This window comes from Clinocottus analis, unplaced genomic scaffold (genome assembly GCF_023055335.1).
Source record: "Clinocottus analis isolate CAN_PGR_092001 unplaced genomic scaffold, fCliAna1.0.p SCAF_13, whole genome shotgun sequence".
Classification (NCBI taxonomy): Eukaryota; Metazoa; Chordata; class Actinopteri; order Perciformes; family Cottidae; genus Clinocottus; species Clinocottus analis.
This window is the reverse complement of record NW_027175854.1, coordinates 4,553,079-4,578,972: the sequence shown is the minus strand read 5'-3', so window position 1 is coordinate 4,578,972 and position 25,894 is coordinate 4,553,079. Positions and strand designations below refer to the sequence as shown.

Genomic DNA, 25,894 nt, shown 5'->3' with positions numbered 1-25,894 from the left:
CAGGCCGTTACTGTGTGTAACGTTAGCTGGCTGGCTAACGCCTGCTAGCCATGCTAGCCCGAGCACTTACAACCACCAAACAGGTCATACAGTTTTTAATCACTGAATAGGATTTTGCATTTTTACGTTGACGGTGAGAGTGCCTGCGCCAAACCGCTTACCTTTATTCCCAGTGTTGTGTTTATTCCAATGGCGGTTGGTACAACATTGCACTTCCCAATAACATCAGCAGCCAGCATCCAGCCGAGCTGTAAACACAGACCCAACCAACCCGCTGACACCCACACTGCGCATGCGCATATCAGGGCCCCTCAAGCCTGTGCTGAGGGAGGGGAGGGGACGCGTTTTCATTACCTAATGACATGATGCTCAAAGAGCTCAGCTGTCTTTTGGGCTTGGCAATTCCAAGCTAAGTCTCAAATAAGTCTATCCTTCTATCCTTGAGGCCAAATCTAATTAAAAGTCTTTTCTTTTATTATAAAGCTCAAATTTATATTAACAATTAGGCCTAATCATTAGTGTTATACATGATTTTTATGTTCCCTGATTTTTATCAGTTTATTCTCTTTGTTTTTTCTCAATGAGATCAAAACATATTTTGTAATTGTTCTCCCTGCTACAATACTTTGTCTCAAGTCCACCAAAGCACCATCACTGATTACCTTAAAGAGGATTTAATTGCTAAGATCATATACTAATTACATTTTTAATTTTTCCTCAAACAGAACTTACCATTTGCATTTGTGACAAACCACTGTTCTCACTGCCGCGTGGTCTTGCTAACCCGTTCTGTCCTTTCAGGGCTTGTTTCATCAGTCAGACTAGGTAACATAAAACATGTCTCTTCTCCCTTTAAACATAATAAAACCACTGAACTAAAGTCACAACATTTGAGCGATTGCGTTTCACATGCATGCTCACAAAGGAAGTTAGGTTGATGACTGGCGGCATCTCATAAATTCATCCTCTGATTTTTTTCCCCAGTGAGTTTTAAAGCTTATAAGTAGTGTTTTGTTAACCTCTTGTCCCTGATCAAATTCAAATAGACTACAACAACACTAGAGCAAGAGCCAAGAGAAAACATGAGTGAAGCAGCCACCACATGTTTTACATAATGTCAAGGTATCGGCAATTTAACTCAGTGTCAAGAGTCAAGTCTTCACAATAGCTTTTAAAAAGCCCAAGAAGAAACTCACTAGTGAATATAAATTATAAAAGGTTTGTCTGGGAAAGGGAGAAAAAAACATATTCCTTATATGTAAGTCGGTTGTATATTGAAATAATCTGCCCCATCAACAGCAAGTTGAGAAGACAACATTAAAATCTACTTATTCTTAAGAGAACCTCTATTCTTAAAAACTGTCTTAAGGTCTCAATTGTCCAAAGTCTCCTGTCATAATACGACGTTCACAAATTATGACAGGAATCACAAAGAAACATAATTTGCTGTTGGTTTATTGTGGCATGCAATTTTAAGTGCCTTTTCAAAATTCCATCTCTCAGTGCAACACAGACGCATAATGCTGCTCGGCCAAGCTGCCTGTAAAACATTGTAATAGAGATGAACGAGCCAGAAAATTCAGTCAGTCAGTCAAACAATCCATCAATAGCACATAAATCATTATCATCATAGGTTTGCCGTACTCCAGTCTTGCATTACCGTAAAGACAGTAAAAGGGAAACCTTTCACAATGTGATATTTCCAAGGAAATAAATGGAATACGTAACAGTATTATTCATTATGTGGACATTTTAGGTATGGTGTCTCTTAAGGAATTTATTTTCCTCATTCTGAAATTTTACAAAACTGCCCCAATGACTTCAACATTTAAATATATCTGGTAATCACAGGTTGTATAAATGAGCGTCTATTATAAGTCCATCTAATGATGGTGCCAGACTGTATCCAATGACAGATGTGTACCATCTCTTAATAATTCATTTACATTTCAATCGAACAATAGATTTGCAAATAAAATGTCTAATACAGACATGAATAGTCAGAAAACATCAGTTTATCATATGTTTCACAATCAACAAACAGGCCTTTTCCCATATAATATAGAATAATGAATAACTTTCTTGTCTAATAAAAAATTCAAACAGTTTCAGCAAATTCTCAATTTCAAAACAAAGAAGCTGTCTTAGACTATACCGAGGAGGAAAAATACCACAACAACAACCCAATGTGGTAATAACAATAATAGTCGTAATAATAATATAATCTCTATCAAACAAGAATTAATTTTCATGAACAAACAGGTAAAATGCTGCAAGCAAACTTCAGCACTTGACGTGGCCACACAGTGGGCATGTGCAGAACTCTTACAGCGCTGGGTGTTGTATCACAACTACAGAATCATCAATACTCCTCCGCCATCACAAGAGGGACTATATCGCATGCATGACGCAAGATGCAGGGAGGATGGGGTGAACGAAAGTTGGGGGTGGGCGAGTGCACCCGCTGGCAGTGATGGGGTAGGAATCAGTGCAGTGCAATTGGCCACCACAGAAGTGCTCTATAGATAGACACTTGATAGGGAACAGGGAGTATCACTTTGACGTTAGTTCAATACTCACAATACTGCTTTTACATACAGTAGTGCCCAGCCCTTTCCCATGGAAACAGGAATCGCAAAGCCAATATTGATACTGAGAGGCAAAAGAAAACACTGGCAAAGTAAACATTGGCAAACAATATAATCCCTTTATGCTGTAGGTGAAAGGGTTTTCACCAAGTCAAATTCAGGTAAATACTTGCACAAAATATTTAAGTGAGGAATATAGAAAAAGTAGCAACTTAAGTCTTCCCTGAGCGATTCAGACGGACAAGTATCTAGCCTCCTCTAGTGGAACAAAGCAGAACTGCATCAGAAGAATCCCACTTCCCAACTTGACTGAGCTTTTCCTTCCTCACACAGTTTACAGTTGAGGAATATGAAAAGCTGGAGGACGACTTTAGGGATTGATTATACTGTACTGTGGACAACATGGCACTTAACGTTACGTGACTTCAAAGTTGAAGTTGTAAACAGATGCAGAGCGACAGTAGGTAGCAGAGCGAATTTCATGTCTTGGAGCAGTAAAATCCCTGTTCCAGCTTTTTCTTTCTCACTTCAGAAACCAACCTCACAAAATTATTACTATTACATTGAATTATTCAATCACTTTGTCTACCTGGGTGGAAGGGAAAAACCCTAAAGAGGTTACCAGTCTATTATTTCATTGTTTATTCAGATTAAATAAATGTTTAACTTGTACAGCCGTTTTGCCATCCTCTAAAATGGGATTTAAGGTAGTGTCTGTATGAGAGGATAATTTTGGGAAAAGGTACAGTAGCTTAGGTGAGAGGAAAGGACGAAGGAAGCTGTAAAGATTCATATATAAGTCAGCCATCCTCTTCTCATTCTACACAAATCTCATAAGATTCAGAATAGGGTGTAAACAAACTCAAGACTTTAAATCCTGTGTATTCAAAATGAGTTAATGTTTTCACGTTATTTATTAAAGTCATTAAGACAAAGCCACATATGACAGAATGCCTCATATGTATAAAAGGAAGTGAAGCCAAGCTGGGCTGTATGGAAATCCCCCATACTGCACAAAATTACAGCGAACTAGACAACGAAGTGACATAAGACAAGGCAATCAATTTTGTAGCAAACAAAACAAGAGTAACAAAGATCCTGATACAAAATACCCCAACATACAACTTCACGGAAGTTAGCAATGCATCAAATAAAAGAAACCAAACATTTTCAAAAAGTTGAATAAAGACAGCGCGACGAAACACAAGAAGAGGTGTCCTTCACTTTTGTAGGCTTCAGCTTGAACCATCATGCACGACCTCTGAATATTGTTGACATTGTACGTAGAGGTGACCAGACTGGAAAGCACAGACGATGTCACAAGCATACAAAAAATGTGATTTCCAGTTTCTGAGATCAGGTTTACATGAAAGATAACGCCGCTGAAACAGGACAGGAGGCTGTCGGTGGGCATGGACAAAAGCAATTGCAAGAGTTCAAGGTGTAGGTCTGTATAACACAAAGAAGAGGAAGGCCACTGTCTTGCATGTTTGTGTCTACTGTGTGTGAATGACAGCACTGTGTGTGTGAGAGAGAGACCGGTGAGACGGGTCCTAGCGAGGATTAAATGCAAGAACCACGACAGGCACACAAAGATAAAACTTTTCTTTTTTTTAAAGATTGATTGTAGGTTAAGTGGCTTGTGTAGAAATCTACTAAATTAGCTCCAGCTGCAGCGGAACATACAATTTCTGTAAGTGATTCTTTAGTTATGCAGTAGTTGTCACCCAAGAATACAATAAAGCTAGTAGGGCATGGACAAAAAAAGAATACACACATCTTAGCTTTGTTGTCATCCCTCCTGACCTCAAGTGATCATGAACATATTCAGTTTATGACTTTGCCAATGGGGTTTTGTGATTTCATGACAGTCGAAGGAATTCAGAGACCGACATATGACTCGTAAAAGAGAACACTTGTTTGAGTGTCAGCATAGTAAAGACCTTTGTTTTCTGCAGTGTCTATGTTTCTAAGATGTTGCGATTGCCTTGCCCGTTTCTTCTTCGTATCATAACAGCTATCTCTTAATTTACTTGTGAAAATGTTTCTGTAATAATACAGCAAAGGCCATATACTAAATTGTGTGCATGTCGCTGGGGGAGGACATTAACATGTAACATGTAATGAGATAGCGAGACATGAAAAATAATTGTTAGGTATTCAAAAAGTAATTGTTTTGTTGAATGTAGCTTTGGATAGCTAAGTCTCTCTTCACCATCACCTGCCCTAGTGTAAACAGCAGCTCGAGAGCAATTACATACCCAGTATTGGGGGAAAAAGACAGAATTTGGTATGTTGGGATTTTAGTCTCGGCTGTCAATCCACGAAAGAATAACTAAAGAAAATGAGTAAAAAATAATTATGAAGTAAACCTTAAAACGTGACATGAAAAGTGACACCTACTGACTAAGCTCTTGCTGTGAGCTGTGTTGAATGACAACAAACTAGATGATGTGTGAACCTCACCACTAGGTTGTCATGTCAGTAACTACTGTTCGGGCAAACAGGTCATGTGTTTGATTGGGTGAGACAATGAATCACTCAAATCTGTGTGGAGCTGTACATTGGTGAAAATCCCCACTTGGGAGACATGTCACTGTGTTTCCTCTTGCCCCTTTACGACCTGTTGACCCATATCTGTCTAGTTTTATTTAGGCATATGATTGACATTTATGAAGGCTGGAATTAAATGGTATTCCCCTAAACCAGAGTCTGGTGTGGGCAAGCAACTCAGCTCTAAGTTAACGCAGGTGAGAGTCTGACTTTCTGTCCCCTTAGCTTCCATTCAGCAGCATCTCTGTCCCGGGCGTTTCCGGACAAGCCCGGGTCGAATTGTCCCCGAGTCGCGGAGATCCAGTACGCAGCACAAGCCTGCCAACGCCAAGACCTCCTGAGACCAACCCTCCAGGAGACAGAGACTTCCTGGAAAAGAAAACGAGAGAGACAATGGAATAAAGGAATCAAGGAATCAAAGCCAATTAAAGATGACTCTGACCGAGTTAAATCACCTGAAGGCCATCTTTTTCAGCAGGTGAGCGTCCATCTTTTCCATCAAAGGACCCTCTGTGTGTTGATGCTCCTCCACAGGAGAGGAGAGGAGGGGAGAGGAGCAGAGCTGTGGGAGCAGGTGGCAAGCATCCTGAGATGAGGTGGCCATGTCTAAAGCCTCCTGAGAGGCAAAGTTGATCAAAAAGAAAGATGATTAAGAGGCTGCTTTAATGTAGAAATCTCTCAAATCAAAAAGTTCCAACTGTTCTAAGATAAAACTCCAAGCATCAAAACATCTCTTCAGAAATAGTCAAGTCATATCACAGACTTTGGTGTCTATGTGTTTTTACTGTTCAAGATCCAACACTGGTGTGATTTACTTAATTCTACTAACCTGAGACTTGATCTCCTGGTGGTCTGAATCCTCCAAGTCAAGAGCGCACAGTTCGAGCTCGATGTCTCGTCCCGGGTCCGGTTCGCTTTCGGCCCGGCCCAGATCCCGGCTGTAGGCGGCGGTCTGGAGGGCTTGCAGGTCAGACACGATTTTCTCTCCACTGCTTATCGAAGTTCGACGGCAGTGAAGTGCTGATGCGCAAAGCTGCTCACTAAAACACAAACAAACACAGACAATTGCTTTCTATTTTTTTAACAACACCCTTGGCATCAGTAGAAAATACATATAATGGTCAAATATAATATATATTTGCATCGTGCATTAATGGCCTGGACACGAAGATTTTTGAAAAAAAAAGAGAACTGAGTGTGAACGTGTCGTACCTCTCTAGGAAACTGGAGTGACTGGAGGAGTCGGATCCTCTGGAGCTCCACCTGTAGTCGCTGTGATCCAAGTGGTGGTTGTAATCTTTGAGAGAAAAAAGAAAGAAAGAACTCAATACAATACATTTAATATGATCATATTTCATGCATCTGTAAATTAAAAACAGTTTACAAAAGGGCCTTCACAGTACACAGCTGCATTACATTAATGGGAAATATCCAACAAATTCAGAGACAGAAAGAAATTCAAGAAAAACGCAATTAAATAAATTAAAAAACGTAGTGGTGATATATGAATAATAAAAGACTCCTATCCCTCCTCACCTTTAAAGTTGATGGGTGTGGTATTGGCATTGCCCTGGCAGGCCGTGGCTTGGATAGGGTCGGTGGTGTGGTAGCCTGTGCGAGACGCCCTCGATATGGCACCCCACTTGGAGATAATGGGGCCCTCACTAAAAGGAATGATCGGGTCCTCGTCTTTCAAGCGGCGGTAATGATCCAACGAATGGAGCCATCGCTTTCCGACGCCACCACCGCTGCCACTGACGCCACCACCACCGTTACCGTCCAACTCCTGCATGAGAAAAACATGGACGTCGTTCGAACACACCCATACAGTGTTGCGGAGATATTGAAATGGAAAAAATGATTTGTCCTCAGATGCGTGTCTGCGCCTACTTGTGGATGTGGGAAGAGTCTCACCGAGTGCTCTGAGCAGGAGTGAGTCGAGGTGTGCGCCAGCGTTTCGGGCTCAAAAGGGCTGAGACAGGGGCCGATGGTTCCACAGGACCACGGAGAGTAGTGTGTTAAACTTTCCTCGCCTCTGAATCTGCACCCCATACACTGGCCGCCACCGCTCTCCACATGCTGAAAGACAGAGAGAGGGGTTTAAAAAATGATGGTGGGAAATGCATTTGTAAACATAACTCATACTGCGAGCATTTGTTTTAAAGAGACAGAAAGTGAGAGGCCCAGAAGCAGTCGAAAGAGAGAGGCCCAGAAGCAGTTAAGGCTTTATAATGTATATAATAATAACATAATAATATTAAATACCATAATAATAAGCAGTAAACTCTGTCACCTTCACCAGCTTTCTACATGGGGTTCTACCAGGGGCTGCAATTTTCTCTCACAGTCCAGATTAGGTGAAAATAGTCTCTAAATTGGCCAGAGGTGTTATGTGAAATGAATATTAAACATAAGTTGTAATTTTTGAGCGGGCTTACACACCTCACACCAGCCTTAGGTGCTCACAAATTTGAATGAATTCTCTCACTGGCATTGCTGACCTGGTGCCAGTTTGCTGCCATCCTTGTGGCAAGCACTGGATATCCTTACACAGAAATAGTGCACCTGGTCTTGTTACGTAGAGACATACACATTTAATTTAGATTAATGCACAATCACTTAAAAGTCCTTGTGGCATCTTTAATCAGCACTATTTGACATGCTGTTCAACAATGCTTTACTCCGCCGAAAGCCTGAGTCACTGCGTGTTAAAGTCTCTCCTCTCGCTTTCTCCATCTCTCTCACACACACACACCCACACATGCACATACGCCACAATTGTGCATTGCTATGATATCTCCCTCCACAGTTGCTAAGCAACTTCCCCCACTAAAATAGCATTGGGCACAGCTGAGGCGCGGGCTTTGGGGATTGGAATTTAATCCTACATATTTTAAAAACATTGAATCACACAAGTCATTTATTTCTCAGGTGGCTGCAGTCAAACTATTAACAAGCTGGTCACGGTGGCATTTTAATTGTAATTGTCATGCCCATAAACACCCTGAACTAGGCTCTGTGTGTTTGCGAGTGAACACATGTTGTGTCTCTTATTTGCTTGCTACCTCAGTTGCAAAATCGATGGTGAAGATGGGGGACGACTGGGAGGGCCTGTTGGTGTTGTGATGATGGTGATGGTGAGCCCACTGCTCCTGCTTCCTTCTGAACAGATCCTCGTAGCCGAGAGGAACACGGCCATAATCCTGAGGGAGCGTTTGGCAAGACAGAAAGAGTGAGGAAGAGAAAAGAGAGGTGATACTTAGAAACATAATCGTATTTTTAAACATCCTAATTACCAGTTTAGTTTAAGCCAAGATTGACAACTCATAACTACAAAAAACTTTATGTTTTTGAGTTGAATCAGATTTATAATCAATTTTCCTCTATTTGCTCTGGAGATGTGGGGGTGAAAACAATAAAAACAGCTGTACAACAGCTCTCCAATAAAAATGACAATGCTTCTAAAGTGCCCTTTTGATTTAGACCCTATTGATGTTGTTTATTCAAAGAAACTAAAACCACTCTTGCAGTTATTAGTGGTTTTGTATAAGCTTGTAAAATTAAAGGCTCTTTCCACCAGGATACTGAATATTGTAATTGCAGGTGTAATTGTATAGGTGTTGCTATCAAAAAATGTATGTTTCTTCCTGCACAACTGAGAACATTTTCTTCAAATCCTTGCTGCAAAAATCTCAATTTACCTTATAACAAAATGATATCTCGGAGACTGTGCTCTGTATTAATAATCTCTATCGCAGATGGCCAGACAGCATTGTTGCTGAAATATACTGTAGAGCTACAGTCATACTGGTAATGCTATATGATGGTGAGAGATGAAGAGACGAGAGTGGGGGAGGCAGAAACATATTTGGGTGAGAAGTGGGAGGACTACAGAGGAGGTTGAAGCTACAAACTGCAGCTCTGTTGCTGGCAGGGAAGGTAGAGGTGAGATGATATGTGGGTGTAAAATGAGGAGCAAAGGAAAGGAAACATTGCTGAAAAGAACTCAGCAATAAAACTGTTCAATGACAGACAGACAAACGTCGATTAATACAGAATTATTTTCACTGGAAGCTACATAAGAGATGGTTCATGACATTGTGAAAAGAAAAACAGACAGAAAAAAAATGTAATATAGTGAGCATTATCCTTTAATTATTGCATGGCTCAATGTGGATTATCTATCTTATACTATGCCCACTTATCATTAATTAAAATACACTGTTATTCAATGGATTATACCCTTGAAATAGATCTAATGCTTGAACTGCTACGATGCACCTTGGAATTACCGCCGCTCACACAAGTGGGAGGCACTGGAGCCAAGTAACAGCCAGTTAGTACAGTTTGTGATGCAGGAGTTACGTCAGAGGTATGCTGTCATCTAAAAATAAATCCCTTCCGCCAATCAGAGGAGAGTATTCCCTTACGGCTATAAGATGCACGTTATTTCGCCTACCCTGTGTAGGCCTGCATGGTGTTCAGCTCCAGAGCAGTAGTTACTGTCTAGAGAGTTGAATCTCTCCCTGAGTGGAGGCTGGTAGACCGAGGAATGCAGCACCTCTGGAGGCAGTGAATTACTCCTGGCGTCCTCTCTGTGGTACAGCTGTTGATGATAATAATCATCAATACCACAAGTCACAGAAAAATGAAATGACCAGATTGTAAACAGACGGCTCACCTGAGGCCTCCAGACTCTCCTGCTGTCATAGAGGGGAGCATAGACACCATGAGCAGGAGCCAGAGGCCCATATTGATGCTGCCCCGGGTGGTGATGGAAGGCAGGAGCTCCCATGCGATCTCTAGGCGGGTGTGGGGGGTACCCCGAAGAAGAGGAGGAAGGTGGGTGCGACGCTTGAGGGTCACTAGGGTAGGAAGACGGCGGAGGGCCAATGGAGGGCGGCAGAGAGGATTCTGGGACGTTGGAGGATCGAAGGAAGCGAGCCATGCAGGGCTTGTGAGGAGGATGAAGAGTAGATTGGTAGTACGAACCTGCAGCCGAGGACAGGGAAAGAAGACGGAGAGAAGAGCACATTCATTTTGCTCTTTGCCAAGAAGTATTTTTTTTAAATAGAAGCTTTAATTTAACGATTGACTCACATGCTTGTTGATAATGGGGCGTGTCATATACAGAGTGGGGCTCCTGATAGTACAGCTCTGATGCCTGAGAAGGATGTGGTGCACGCAGCATGAACTGACCATGTTTGGGCAGAGGAGCACCCACATCACCCCGCCCAACTGTTGTCAAAGGAGATGACGTTGAGGAGTGGTTGACTGGAGTCCTGGGAGGTGAGATTGGTTTCCTGGTGGGGAGAACGACAACGGGAAGAGAAAGAAGGAAAATATGAATGAGTTGGTGGTACTCATTTTGGTGATATTCATTTTGGCAACTCTGACTCCACGAAAATAGTGAACTGGAATAAATATTAGGCTAGTCACGTGGTAAAAAGCTCAAAAATAGAAGGCATGCAGGCATCAGTCAATAAGTGGAGGAATAATCCTACTGTTCAGTTGACCCTGATGTGTTTCGGATAGACAGCCCGTTGGATCCGTTAGCCGCATTGGACACATTTGGCAGCACTCTATTCATTTCCTCCATCATGTCAGCCCCTCTGGGGATGAGTTGGGGGTGAGTCAGGCTGGACACTCCCTCTGTCAGGGAGTCTGAGCTCTCCCCTGTGCCTTTGAGGCCCTGCCCCATGTCTGTAGACACGTCTGTGTGGATGCTGCCCTCCATGGTGAAGGTTTTACCCATAACCCCAGGTGCTAACGGGAATGTTCGGCCCACGCTGCTGCTCTTCTTGTTTCTCAGTCTAAATCTGTGAAGAGAAGACGAGACAGCAATGAAATTCAGTACTATGAGGATAGGTTATGTGTTGCTCGGAGGAAATCATCTAAATAAACATGTTGTGATTGGATATTTGCGCTGAGTACCGCTTGTAAATCCTCTCGTAAATAAATACACGATTAAATAAATCAAGTCTAATGAAAAAGGTGGGTTTGGAGAAGGCTGTGGAGGAACAGGACTCACTTCTCGAGCTCATCCTGTGTGTGTGCAAATGTACAGTTGGTTCCTCTCGGACAGCCTCCTTGCTGACGAAGGTCTCGACACATGCTGGTCTTGTACTTGCTGTTAGCCTGAGGCTGCGAAATGCACAGATGCAATGCACATTTAAAAATAAAACCAATGCGTCTACATTTTGGATAAAAGACGACAATCTTTTATAAACAGCATTTGTGGTACATTCCTGATGGAAAACACCTGTGTTTATGTTGGCCTCCAAAGCGAACATTAAAAAAAAACATTTACAGATATCCAGAGCTTAAACGTATCATGTGTGATCAGTCACTTTTTACATTTTATTTTCTAATATGCTCATCTAATTTATTGCATTGTTCTATTGTCTATTTTAATTCATATAACCTTTACAATCTCTTCCTATGGCATGAGTGTACCTGCGGAGCGTCATGGCTCTTCTTGCTGAAGTTCTGTATGAATTCCACGAGTCCATGAACCACCAACTTCACAGCCAGCATCACACTTTCCAGCTCCTCCCATGATGGTGCCGGGGCATCTGCAAACAGATTGACAACACAGGCTGTTCAGAAGAGAGACTTGTGACTATACAAAGTCTCAAAAAGGCTCAGGTAGCAGCGAACAGCAGCGATTTGACATAATTGAGATTATAGAGTAAAACTCTCTAGCTGACATACTTTTTAGATGAGGAGAGTCTACAGCCATGCTCCCAGATCTGGGAGGCTGTAGGTAATCACAGTGCTTTGAGCTAAACGCTAACATTATGGCAACATGCTCACGACAACATGCTGATGTTGAGGTGTCATGTTTACTGTCTTCATGAGCCTGGTTTAGCATGTTAGCATGCCAACATTAGCTGACACTGATGGAAATGCCTTGAGTTTTGCATGTATTTGGTCATGAACCAAAGTGCTGGACACATTTAAAATGTTACCAGAGGGGTCACATGACCCATTGTCATGGCTATGCATCCGAGTGAATTGAAGTTAAGCCAAGACTCCACAATACAAAATATATTTCCGAGTGCCATAATATTTCTAACCGTTGTTGTGCTTTGATTAATAAATATTCAACACACAGGATCAATCAGTAGTTTTAATCTTCTCTTTTGAGCTTTTTAATTGCATTTTGGTATGGAAGAGCCACAGCTTGCCTAATTGCTTCACTTTTTAATCTCATTAATCTTTGTGGAACAGGACAAGCCCAGGACAAGTGTGAATCATTCAGACTCATTGGCATTCATGGAGATGAATACCGGGAAACAAACCGACGCACCTGGGTTGTGGTCTATGTTGGAGAGTAGCTCTAGATGTGGTCTAAGGCTTGTGAGGTTGGCGGGGTCTCCTGTCCTCTGCAGAACGATCGTCAGCTCCTGAACGCTCTTTGCAAATGACTCTGGAGACTGCAACTGGAGCAGAAGACAGAAGAGGAGTGTGACTCTTCAAAAGAAAATGAAGAATAGATGAATTTGTCCTGTGCTTCTGTTCTCCAGAGGCTTGTTATGCCTACCGTGAACATTCAAAAATAATGTGGTGTGCCTGTTACTAATGATGAGTATATGCATGACACTGGTACCTTGTCAATAATAGACTGCATATGTGACTTGTGGACCAGGTCTCCGTACAGCAGAGAAGACCACTGCTCGGGTGAAATTCGTAGGCCCGCCTCCATGGCAATGTGGACGATCTGAGCATCATGTTCTCTCCGGAGAGCCTCATACGTTCGAAACTCTTCCTTTAGCTGCATCAGTGAGGAGTCTTCATCCCGCTTGGTGACCTGGCAGATGATGGAGGGAGAGAATAAGAAAGAGGGAGAACCAAGACGAGGAAGGCATCTTCCCTCTTAAATGAAACTTCACTCCTTGTTAATATCATTCAAGAAAGTTATCAGTAAAGACTGATAAATGTATATTTTGGGATTTCAGCTGGCATGAAATTGTATTTATTTATCTGTAATGCTATTTAAGAAATGATTATCCAAGTATTATTCATGTTTGTGTGTATCGACTGAAACGCTGAGTGTTATCTTAGAGTGTATAGTTAAATATACCTTTCATAAATGCTGCATAATTTGTTTCTATTTTGCCTTCAGTGTGTATTTAATTCCAGCGTTTCAGGTGAAACCGGAGTAGCTAGAAATAATTCAATTACAGAGTTACATATTCCTTTAAAATAAGACTGTATTTTTATATGAAAGGCCAAAGGGTCATATTTGCAATTTTCCAATAAAAAAGTGACATGTAAACCAATGTATGCAAGTTTGCCTGTGTGTGGTGTCTTCAGACTCATAAATTTAAATTCAGATCAGACAAAGGGATTTCCCCCAGTTCAGAATCTGCCCTATGAGTATTCATCATAAGACACCAACACACACACATCAAGCAACCAAAATTACAACCAAAAGAATCAGATTTCATGACTGCTGTCCATCCTCTGTCTGCTTTGTCACTGTCCCTGCACTCTCATCCATCTTTCTCTGCATTTCTGAGCTGTCTGTCGCTGTCTTGCAAGGCGGGGCAACAAGGGCAAATATAGACTGCTGTTCCATCAGGAGCAGATCGCTGGCATTTCTGCCCGACCAGCAATGTCTGTCATCAGATAGCAGGTACAGAAATACACACACGCACAGACGGTCGTATCCACATTATAGATATGACTTTTATCCAATATAATATATTAATAGTATGGGCAACCCATTTAGGCAGTTATAATACCTATGTCAGACAGACTCATGTTAAGTTCGTGCTTAACCTGCAGTTGAAAAGGTTTTCAATGTCTTTGTTTATCTTATTTAGATGTATTAAGTAAAACATGTATCCCAAAACTGACAGGATCCCAGTTTTGTAAAACACTTTTACAACTGCTGACATACAGAAAGGGATCCATTTGGAGCACTATCTCTGCGGTAAAGGAATACGTGGTGGTCTATTTAAATACCATTCTTTTAATCAGGTCAATTGTTATGTCTTGGGTTCTTGGGACATCAGCAAACTGAGGTTGTTTTGTTCAGTTTGACATAGATTACATTCAAATAACTTTTTCAGATAAAGTGTTTATTAGTGCAGCTTGCTCACATGACCTCGTATGTGCATATTGATGTGTTTGATGTGTGTTTATGCTCATTCATGTTGCGTGCACCTTGAAGCAGGAGGCCCTGTAGAGAAGCTGCACCACGTGTCCTATGCTGGTTTTGGACGCCTGGGGGAACCGAGCCTCGAGCTTTTGGACCACGAACAAAACCAACACCTTCCTGGACAAAGCTGAGCCGTCCTCCAGAGCCAGTAAAACTAGCTTCAGAGCATCTTCCTGCATAGCTGATGAGATAGTGATAGAGAGAGTGGGAGAGGGGGATAATGGAGGGGTTATGGAAGAACACAATGCATGTTTTAATTGACAAATGAAACAAACAAATCTATTTCGAACACGAAGAGGTTCTTGGAGCCAGGTGTCCTCAGACTTTCACTCGTTCTGTTATCATGGTGAGAAACAGTTTCCCAGTCAGAATCTGCCCTATGAGTAATCATCACAGGACACCGGGTACCAGCACCAGCAGTCAGTTTGAGGAGGCAATCTGAATAGACAATTCACAAGGTAACTTCTGCACACACTGTGCCATATTAGAGAGTTCTCTTATGTGGGATTTGCTCTTGGGTAACAGAATCTACACACACTTAGGAGCATTTGAGTGTTTAGATGTTATTTGTTATTTTCTGATATCATTTTAATTTACAATCATATTTTTATACATTTTTAATATTAATAATTATTTATATATTTTTTCAAAGCATTATGGTGCTTTTAAATTGTTTTAAATAAATAAAAACCACACTAACTTCAACACTGAGTGAGTGACAGCCTCCCATGCATCTCGTTAAACGTTTAACAACAAACATGTGATGCTAAATATGAAACAGAGTGCAATAAGGAGGGAGCGTGGATATTTAATTGGGAGTATTGAATATTTACAGTTGATTCTAGATGGAAACACGACTCTCCTGCTCAGCCGAAAGCACAACTCAACTGAAAGCTCTCGTGATCCAGACACAATCCGCGGATAGGTATTCGCCGTAGCTACTCTCCTTAAAAAAAAAAAAAAATTAAAAAACGCCCGGCGAGTTTTTGGAAAAAACGCCCGGTTTTTGTCAAGGAGTTTTTTAAGCGGCTGCGCTTTAAAAAGTCTCGTCCTGTGTGATCGGCCCCTCAGTCCCCTCACCAGAATCTTCCTCCTCATTAACGGAACTGTTAGCTAATAACTTTCCACCGGAGCGTTAGCTAGCTGGCTAACGTCGCGTTCTCTCCTGCTGTGTTCAATGACTCAATTCATCAAGCTGTAGCTAACGTTAGCTAAGTCTATGTCAACAGAGCTCCTGGGTAACTTAATTTAGATATAAGATTAGATTAGCTTAGATTTTTAACTTTATGCTCAATTTCTCCTTTCATTTTCCGTGTGGTCACATGCCTGTTACGGGGATTAACAGGGTGCTCACTTATGAAGTAGAGTCAACTGGCACATACCTTAAATTTCTGAGGACAATGGGATTCATAATAGCACAGCTATAAACAAATCTGCGGTTTAAGAACTCGTCTGGGCCCTGAAGTGTTACGCATTGAGCGTGACTGTCACGCACGCCCTCCCGCCACACATCGTATTTCTCACGCTGAAAAGCGCGCAAACATGACCTGGTCGCGCGCTGACCCTCCCCTCCCCCACCCGTTTGGAGCCACTCATCAGCCAATCAAAAAAAAGAAATGGGCTACAGCCAATCAGAAAAACGTATCTTTTGTATGTTTTGTATCTGGGTAAGATGTAATGACAGGCGGGACTGGAGCCGTCCGGCAGCGCGTTCTCTCTCTCTCTCTCTCTCTCTCTCTCTCTCTCTCTCTCTCTCTCTCTCTCTCTCTCTCTCTCTCTCTCTCTCTCTCTGTCTACCCCCCCCTCACCGCAACGGCCCCAGGGGGATATATATGTCATGCTTGCCTGTCTTCAAAACTTAAGAGCCCTGAGTCGTTGTAAATCAGATGTAGACTTTTCTTCTGACTTTTCTTGAAAACTAATAAGTTTAAATAAGAAGAAACTGAGATACTGTTGAATAAGGCTCTTCAGCTGCAAGGCAACCAATTCCTTTAAATGCGTCAAACTGCTAAAATAACAAGCAATAAGGTCAAGATGGCACTTCGTTGGTCTTAAACTTACTTAACTAGCGCCAGTCTCCCTCAGATCTACAAAACAAAGACATGTGGAATCTGTCTAAAAATACATACAAATGTGTTGGAAATCACGTGCATAGATTGCCTCATACATCGCTGTGTTTGTGCCTTGGAGCACAACGTTGATATCACAGATATGTGTGTGTGTGGTATGCCATTCATCACACCTACCGGGTCCCAGGAACTGGCAGCCCCGTGCCCTCACAGCTGCCCACAGGTTGGCTGAGAGCTGCTGAGGGTTCTGGTGCTGCAAGATGAGCTCGGTTACGGTTCGTTCCCCCAGCGACCGGCCCGCCCGCACCGCCCGCACGCGGCCCTCTTCCTCCACCAGTTGGCAGTTCACCAAGGTCACCAGCTTCCTCTGCATTGGCCGACTGAGCACGCTTGGACTCAGAGTCGCCGCGCCTGCAAAAAAGTGACAAAAGAGTATGGAACATTTACTTTCGTTTTTGCAGGCTTTGTGTATTTCATAGATTTTGTCTTAATTCAACTCTGGTAAAGTATTTTACAATCCACTATGTAAGTGGGTAAACAAGCGTCTTCATGGAAAGATGAGCCTTGAAGGTTTACTGTGCATCTAATCTCTAACCAATGTTTTGTGCGTCTTTAGGAGTGTGAATTGTTCAAGTCCAACCGAAAAGGGGGGAATGCTGACACGGCATCGTCACCAAGAATTGGCTGAATAAACCAGCAGAAACTGCTGGTCTTTTCAGGGTGGTCAATCTTTCTTGTCTCGAAGAGATGCATTTTCCCTCAGTGCCATAAAAGTGCAGCTTTCAGGCGTTATGTGAAGTGTGAGAAGCATGAATGCCAAGTTGCACAGGCAGCTCAACGGCAGCCCACGCACATTTAGTATGAAGAGCTTCATTCTCTTCCACGGTTGTCCACAGATTCAAAACTCAAGAAAAATGTACCATCAAAAACTCAAAAACAGACATGCACGTCAAACCTTTTGCTCCGCTGATAGGTTTTAGGTAGAGAGCCAGCTCTTCTACGCACACCTTGCACACCTCGTAGTTCTCAACTTCTGCAGCGCTGCTCAGGCTCACCTGTTGCACATCTGGAACCTAAGAGACACACATCATGAGCACACACACACAAGACACAGACACACTTAAAGCTTTCACTCAATCACGCCTTCTGCCTTCCCGACTCACCTGAGCGCCGACCAGCTGCAGCAGGGCACAGTTGACCGGCAGCAGGTCGATATCGGTGCTGATTGGTGTCTGATCGAAGGGGCAGGCCTTGCGGTGCAGTTTGTGGAGGCAGGTCTTACACACCGTGTGGGAGCAGCCCAGGCTGATGGGCTGGTGGCCGCTGCTGTCAAACTCATTGTAGCAGATAGGACAGGACAGAAACTCTGTCCACTGGGCCGCCTGCACCGGCATCCTGCCACCACAGCACCAAGGGAGGCGTCGCCGAGCTCAGGGGGAATGCATGCCAACGAGCCCCGAAGCAGCTCCTGCTTGCCAGCGCCGACGATGACTACGAGGAAGCAGAAATGGTTTAGTAAAGACACATGTTGACAGGAAACTGTAAAAGTGTACAAGAGCTGGAGCTGCAACTAGGAATGCTTATTACTAATTTGTCGACAGACAGTTTATTACTTCATTAATGGACTAATTGTTTCGGGATTTACAATAAATAATCAAGTCCTTTAGATAACCCACCACATCAACTGTAGCTACATCGCGAAATAAACAATTGCACTCTGGGATTTGCACTTAACAGGAGTGAATAATAAATACTAAATCTAGAAGAATGTGTTGTAGAGAAGGCGTTAACTTCCACAGTTATGAAGAATATTAAGGTAGTTTTGTTACAGGGCCGCTTAGAGGTAATTATGTGCATATGCACTTTGTATATATAATACGCTGCTTGCCATGAAACATTGTCAACAATACTTTTGCTCTGATGTAATGCCAAGTGATCTACATTAGAACATATATATTATTAATACAAGTTGTAAGAGCTAACAGACATGGTGTCCAACAAATTAAAGAGCGGCATAAATGTAATTAAATTAAGTCTACTCAATTAGCTAAGTACACACGCGATCTCTCTCCAGCCACTCTTGCTATAAAGGCGTACATTTATTTAATGTGGGCAATAAAAGCACTCTCACCTAAAAGAAGGAGTTGCCAAAATCTCAACACATATTGCATTAACAGGCCTTGCTGTGAACACCATGTGTCCAGTATTAAAGTCTATATTTCACTCATTAAACAATCAAAGTATGTAGAAAAACCAAATGTATTTCATAACAATACATTCATAAAACTAAAAGACAGTAAGCCAAACAATTTGAGAGGTGTTTTCTTTGTGAGACTGAACATATTATTCAAGAATACTGGTGACAATTGGTTCAAAGACAAAGGTCCACCATTAAATACGGAGCATGAATTTGAGAGTGACACCAGTCCTGAAGTATCATCTTAGCTTCCACCTATATAATACTTAACATATTAAAAATTACAAAGATACAATGAAAAATGCATAAAATAGACAACAAAAGAAAAAAGAAAGAAAAGAAAGTAGGCATGTGTGAGAGTGTGTGTGCATCTGTGAGCGTGTGTGTGTGTGCATGTGAATGTAAGCATGGCTTACATTTGTTAAGGGATATTGGATTATACCCATGTGGCATTTCCTAAGCAATGGTAATGCTCCAAGTCCCCACGAGTGAGACAGCTAAACATTTTGATATAACAGCTAAAACAGGAAAGACAGGAACGCTAATACATAAAAAAAACCTCTTACAAAACAGCAATTATACTTTCTTAAACATTTTATATCAGGACATTTATTTTGTTAGGTTTGAGACAAACCATCTCTTCTCTAATGAAGACTGAGCTCACACGCTGAATCATAATAATACTGAATAAGCATATCAGTTCCTGGACAACTGATACCCACAGACAGGATCTGCAGGACGAGACTGATAAATATGAATCATAACAGCGTCGGGTTTCAGGCACTGTTTGTAGGGGAAAGTGTTTGCTTATGCCAAATATTCTCAAACAAGCTGAAACTAAAGATATATGACATTACTTATTTAGAGCTTGTTTAGAAAATCAAAAGGGAAACAAATCATTACTCTTATTAGTGCAGGCTCTCAGCTATTTCCTGCAGGTAATCATTTTACTTTAATTAACTTATCATTCTATTATTGGACCTAAGCCATTCTTTATTGTAGATTCAATCTTTTATTGACAGTAATGTTGTAGATTCCCCCAAAAGCTAGCCTATTATAACATGTAAGGGAAACTATTTCTTAGGTATTTAGATCCTCTTCGAATTGCAAAAATAGATTTCTTGTATTTCAAATGGTAAATCTATGGACTGCAGAGATGTTTAGAAACAAAGTGAAGAGGTAAAAAGTAAAAGATTGAGCCAGACTGAAAGAACCAATGCACATATGCACAAGTTGACATCATATGATCTAAATCGACTACCTTCATGCAGTACCTCGATTCAGTTCTAGTCACTTTGTCATTCTTTTGACAACATTTCATACAGGCAAATGGTTTCTCTTCTCACACAATAGTGCAGGATAACACAAAATGTTCTACAACCGCTTCTATTCCGTCTGTTATTTGGTGAATCAACCCATTAACTAAAAGGAAAAGCTAACATGAACTACATGCAAACATAAAATAAATCCTTCTGTCTCCATTATGCAAAGTCCTTCTGTCTCCGCATGCAGACATGAGCACCTGTTGCTGTTAGTCTGTTGCATCTGTTCAAACTGCCCACCATAATAGCAGCTGGTGAACCCTCATGGAACAGGTGCCACAATAATCTGAACAAAAATCTATTCAAATGGGTTTAGAGATACAGTGAAGAAAAAATTACACACGCACGCACGCACACACGCACACACACAAACACACACACACACACACACACACACACACACAGAGTAAGTACAAAGAAAGGAGATTATAGAGGACAAAGCAACTCAGATAACTTTACATTTGTGTGTGTGTGTGTGTGTGTCTCTCTCTCTCCCTCTCTTTGTGAGTGTTAAAACACGACTGTAAAAGTTATGTAGGAATTGTCTGGGCATGAAAAACAACGTTTATGCCAAATAAATACATCGTTACAGTGTGAACAGGCGCCATGTATCAGTCCAATGGAAAGAGAAAGTGAAAATGTGCGATTCACGCACGCCTCGTACGCCACAATAACCCCCTGGGCCCTGAGGTCATTTTCATGATTTTACATAATTTCTTAAATTCATCGTTTAAAGGCACTTGCAAATAAGATACATACCCATGTCTCACATCAAAAACTGCACACCAATCTGACTCTAGAGCTGAAAAATTGAATCTTGATTTTTTAAACTTCTTTGTATCTCATTTGAAACACACATAGCCTGCATTTAAATGTGATTAAAATCATATTATGTGGCAGTTAATATACGCACCTCCCACAGAGCGCGCAGAGCACGGTCCTCGAGGAACCCCCCCTGGCCTCGTGGACAGCTCCGCTCTGTCCTCGCGCGTCATTTTTCCTTCTGCGAGGAGCCGAAATATAACACCGATTACGGGCTATTGCTCAAGTGAAGAAACGGCTTCAGTGGCGAGTTTAGAGGCGATGTAAGAATGGAGTTGTGTCTTGGAGCGTGAGCCTGAATGAACGTCCCTTTCTCTGTGTGGAGAGATTAGGGAGTGGTGTAAAAACTCTGGGGGCAACTGGCTGGAGTCACGTTGGCAGCCACCTGTTCCTGTTCTGAGCAACTGCTACACCCTTTTTTTTTATAGCCCTTGGCAGTCTCTGGCAGAATTCAGGTCTGCCTTGTTGCTCTGTGCAGAAATGATTCCTGGACACATGGCTGGATACAAGCTTGTGCACGTGCACCTTCACACCACAATCAGATTCCTGATATGCATACATGGAGACCCGACTATTATGATGAACACAATACTTCCATTACTTGCATGAATGGATCACTTCTTGTGTATGTATGTGCAGGCACATAAAACCCACATAAATAAATCTGTGGGCATGTTGTCACAGAAAGCGACTAGTAAACTTCCTCAACGGGTTTCCCTCCCTCACCTATTTAAAAATAAGGAAATCCACCAGTGAACTCAGTTTGTGTTTTTCCAAACAGTGGTTTGCAAAGCAAGTTATCGCTAAAATGATTGAAAGAAGGCTCAGTAGACATAAGACTCTACCGAGCAGAGGAAGAGAAGTGCATTGTGTCTTTACAGCCAACAGTTGGCGAGCTACCATCCGGGACAGTGAGTCCTCGCTCTGTGTGGGGGAGGGCATCTGGAGTTTCCCTTGGCCTGTCTCGCAGAGGAGAGACTAAAAGAAAAAGACTTGTGTTTTTCAGAACACTGAGGTTGGCCCATCTGCAGTTCTCAACGGTCATAATTATATTTGGATTTGTGATGAGACTTCCTGTTGAGTAACCTAAGGTTGATGTTCTCACATTGCCAGCGAAAGGTTGGATAGAAATAAATCAGGTGGAGTCACGCTGATCCAGGCTACGGTCCTTACAGGGAAACACCTTTCACGCGGTTATTGTGCACAATAGCACAGTTTTAATTTGCATGTCGTTAGCATGCAGCTAGTTAGCGTGCAGCTCGTTACCTTGAGTCTGTTTCCCATAGAAACAGGGACTTTGAAAACAGCGACGCAACTGAAATGAGAGCAAAAGGAAACACAATACAGCAGCCGGCCTTAAAGAGGCTCATCCAAGTGGAGCACACCCTCAAGAGGGTAAGGTTAAGGTTGAAGTAATTCATTAAGCTGTTATGATGTGTTTGACAAACTCATACATTAGCTCTGACCCCTTTCAGTTTATGGCCTCGTCATGCGCTCGTGATCAAAGACACATTCTGACATAAGGATCTGTGTCGCATGCCATCCCCTCCTTCTCTCTCTCGCCAATCTCGATTATCAGCGATCAAATAAAGACAAGGAAGTGTTTGACCAGCTTATGCACGACAAGCAGTATATCAGCCATAAGAGTTGAGCTGCCTTAGCTTGAGCGAGCGCTGCGTCATCTGGGGGACAAACGTCATGCTCGTAGTTCCCAAGAACTATTCTACTACACACACACACACACACACACACACACACACACACACACGCACACACCTTCATAGAACATGAGTGGGACCTTATGAAAAGGAATGTGAAGTAATATGAGGACTCCTCACTGTCACTGTGAGTCCTGAATTAGAACATTCTATGTTGTGTGTGTGTGTGTGTGTGTGTGTGTGTGTGTGTGTGTGTGTGTGTGTGTGTGTGTGTGTGTGTGTGCAAGCATGTGAGAGAGTGTGTAAGAAGGTGCACATAACTGTTTTGATGTCAGTGGATCAGTAAACCCAGCGTGGCGTTTCCAGCAGAGACAAAGATCTATGAAATATTGACTTTGTTCATACTGCAAGGCTTCCTGCTCAGATCGACTTTTTTGGTTTGGCTGTTCACATTATATGTGGCCAATATTTGATGTGCAAAAAAAACAACAAAGGCGTCCCACAAAGTAAACAGGAAGGCAACTTAAGTCAATGTTTACTGTTTCATTTATGAATTGATGTGCAGTGGAAAACAACTACTTTATGACCAGCTGAGAGTGATCACCGTCCCCTCCATCAAAGCTGTCTTCCATGTTGGTATTTACAGAGGGATTCCTATAAGCGTGGGATTGTGACGAATGTTAAAAACTTTATTACGTTCGTCATATTATATATTTTACATGAAATTTGGTCTACGCATTTAATAAATCCTTAGCAATTTAGGAGCAGTGGGCTGCTGTGAAGCGCCCGGGGAGCAACTGGGGGTTCAGTGTCTTGCTCAAGGACACTTCGAACTATGGGGAGACGAGGGATTGAACCGTGAACAGCTACCCATGAGCCACAATGTTGATTATAGACTGAGGTAAATGTGGCTAGAACTCCGATACTGCTGTTTCCAAAAAAAATCAGACCTGTATTTGATTTAGGACCACATATGAAAGTGTCCTCAATGAGAATTAAAACAATCCAATTCCATGTCATTTCTTATGGAAAACTATTAATGCCACTTTTGCCTGCAATCTGAATGTCGCCATATTCACAAAAACTCAATAACTGAGTAACTATCACTGAAGAAGTACATCGGCACAAAAAAAGTTCTCAATTAAAAAGTAAAAACAATACTACTGTAATCACTACTGCAATATAGTCAGTTTGAGAAATATGTGTCCTCACACACTGAGATAGTTTCAGTATTACAAAACTGTTTTAATATTTGGAATGATACACTTTTTGTGTTTATGACCTTTTAAATCCACCTAAATATGTCTTGCGTCCCCCTCTACATAAGTTAAACTCAATTAGAGCCTTCAACGCAGCCTTCAGGGAACAACTTTGTGGTTACTGCACAGAAAGACTGAAACTTCAAACCCACCACATTTGTGAGAAAACATATACTGAAAAAACATGTTATGACTTTTTGTTATAGTTAGTAAGTCAAGCACGCTAAGGAAACTTAAAATTGAGTCTGAAAAAGCATTACTATAGACCAAACAGTGAAACAAATGTAATCGGATTCTGTTTACAGGCACAAGAACTCTGTAGGAGGCAGCGCCCACTGACTTTAAAGTGAAAGCAATAATTGTAACCACGAGTAAATGATGACAGTTCAACTTTAACACTGATGACGCTCGTTCATCCTAAACACACTCCAGTAGACCGTACACTAGAAGTAACCAACCGCTAATGCACATGCAGTCTGCAGTGACAAATCATATCACATTTTGGCATCATCATACACATAATTTTGAATTGTCTTTTTGTGTGGCAGCCCAAGGTTATGACGCTGCAAGAGCAGCCAGTTTTTCTAAGAATATGTTGTTCCATTATTCAGTACGGGAATACTACAGTTGTTTGCATGTCTGCTGGCTTGTTTTTGAGTGTGCAGTGGGGGTATGTGGGTCTGTGTGATTATTTATTCATTAGGCCTGTCATCACAGTGTGTAGGCAGGGCAACCATACAGCTCACAAGCTGCTGTGTTATCCAGCACGTAAATAGAGGCCTACTTTCTTACGCATGGGAGAGATATGGCTGCAGTAACAGGAGCATCCAAGAGTTAAGCAATCTTAGTTTGTTGCAGCCTTGGATAATATTGTTAGAGTATCAGGTTGCTTCCAGTAGCAAATCAGCAGGTTATAGAGTAACCTCCGGCGTGACGGGCTGCTGCACACTGAACTCACAGAGCTGCGTTTCAGACTGAAGTGATATCATTTGCTACCTGCCCCTTTTTTAATCTCGCTGCCACATTGAACCGTTAAGTTATTTACGGTTCAATGTGCAACCATTTGAACTTGGAAACAGCTCTGCTAAAGCTCAGGAGTCACTCTGAGAGAAAAAGTGATAGATCAATAAATATCACATTTGTGCAAATCCCTATCAGCACGCTCGGGGTAACATAAACTAGTTTCCACCATTGCAGCAGCATGATCAATTCCATGTTGCTTGTCAACATGCAATGACTGCCTCACATCTTTCCAGAAAAGCCTGCTTTGCACCCGCGTGGCTTTGAGCTATGGGCCCATCATTTTAATAGAACCAGCCTTTTTATAGAATCCCATGTGCACCAGTTGCAGGAATTGATGATGAGCTGGTGACCAAATAGTTCCAGCTCTAATAATAGCCTTTCTGAAATCTGTCGCTCGTGATCTCACATTTTTTAAGAAAAGAAAACGACAAATAACACCGATCCAAAAAAAAAACAGTGCGAGTCTGACATTGAAATGTCAAAGGCTTTGCACGCAAACAACATCTTCATTTAAAGAGCAGGAGAAAGTAGCGCGCACCTCTGGACAAGTCACTTACCTCACTCACTACACCGTGAGCACCAGAATAAACATATCCATCCACAGAAGCGCATCAAAAATAATAATACAAAAAAAAGAAAAAATCTTCATCAGTTGCAAAACAACCGCAGCAGCCAGTCCAGGGAAATAATTCTGTCCGCGAGAGCGATCCGGCTCTGCATTTCAGCGCATCAAAGGCAGGTCTCCTGGTCCAGTTTGGATCCTCTGCCCGCCTTCTCGATAGTACATGACGGACGCGTTCACGCAGGTACGGCGAGCCACACACTCCCGGTCTGACAAACCGAGGCTGGGAGGAGATGGCGGTATCGCTCCGCCGGTGATGGTGCCTGAACTGCGCCTCGTCCGACTCACGACGGGGCTGCACGAGCGCAGAGCCGCTGCGCCGCTGTACGCATCTCGCTCATCCGACACGCGGTTCCGTTCGACCTGCGACGGGTCCACTAAAAATGCTTGTGCGTAATTGTTGGACGGGCACTATTTTAATGTTGTGAGCAAGGATAAAAAGATGTAAAGGGGCAAGCCGGAACAAGCCGCTTTTCGAGGCGTGGGCTGTCTGGTTTTAAAGGAACAGACCGGCAGAGGATGCGCTTCGACAAGTGCGCCCGTCGAGAGGAAGTTCACACACATGCGAACACACGCGCAGTTCTCACTCGTTTTGTTGCAGCTGTGCGTTTA

The 25,894-nt window shown here is 42.3% G+C and overlaps 2 protein-coding genes across 5 annotated transcripts in view; both read right to left on the bottom strand.

The window, feature by feature from the left end:
• The window catches only part of LOC137783607 (rab GTPase-activating protein 1), a 59,841-nt gene extending 59,572 nt beyond the window's left edge, over window positions 1-269 (bottom strand). For all 3 annotated transcript variants that reach the window (XM_068573717.1, XM_068573720.1, XM_068573719.1), the window contains exon 1: window positions 162-269. The gene's annotated coding sequence lies outside the window, so the exon portion shown is untranslated. The remainder of the gene's footprint in view (window positions 1-161) is intronic.
• Window positions 270-1,439: 1,170 nt separating this feature from the next.
• On the bottom strand, window positions 1,440-25,704 carry rc3h2 (ring finger and CCCH-type domains 2). 2 transcript variants are annotated; one of them, XM_068573672.1, is made up of 20 exons: window positions 25,218-25,704; window positions 17,543-17,870; window positions 17,335-17,452; window positions 16,557-16,790; window positions 14,316-14,491; window positions 12,754-12,954; window positions 12,454-12,586; window positions 11,598-11,716; window positions 11,173-11,285; window positions 10,646-10,960; window positions 10,242-10,444; window positions 9,823-10,133; window positions 9,601-9,747; window positions 8,207-8,344; window positions 7,056-7,220; window positions 6,678-6,927; window positions 6,354-6,438; window positions 5,971-6,181; window positions 5,597-5,757; window positions 1,440-5,510 (listed from the first exon to the last, which is right to left on the bottom strand). In XM_068573672.1, the coding sequence occupies exons 2-20, from the start codon at window positions 17,771-17,773 to the stop codon at window positions 5,363-5,365; spliced, it is 3,459 nt and encodes a 1,152-aa protein (XP_068429773.1). In that variant the 5' UTR covers window positions 17,774-17,870; window positions 25,218-25,704; the 3' UTR covers window positions 1,440-5,362. The 2 variants fall into 2 exon arrangements, with proteins under 2 accessions (XP_068429773.1, XP_068429774.1); XM_068573673.1 differs by lacking the exons at window positions 16,557-16,790; window positions 17,335-17,452; window positions 17,543-17,870; window positions 25,218-25,704 and adding an exon at window positions 15,693-15,834 and having other exon boundaries at window positions 7,032-7,220.
• Window positions 25,705-25,894: the final 190 nt, after the last annotated feature.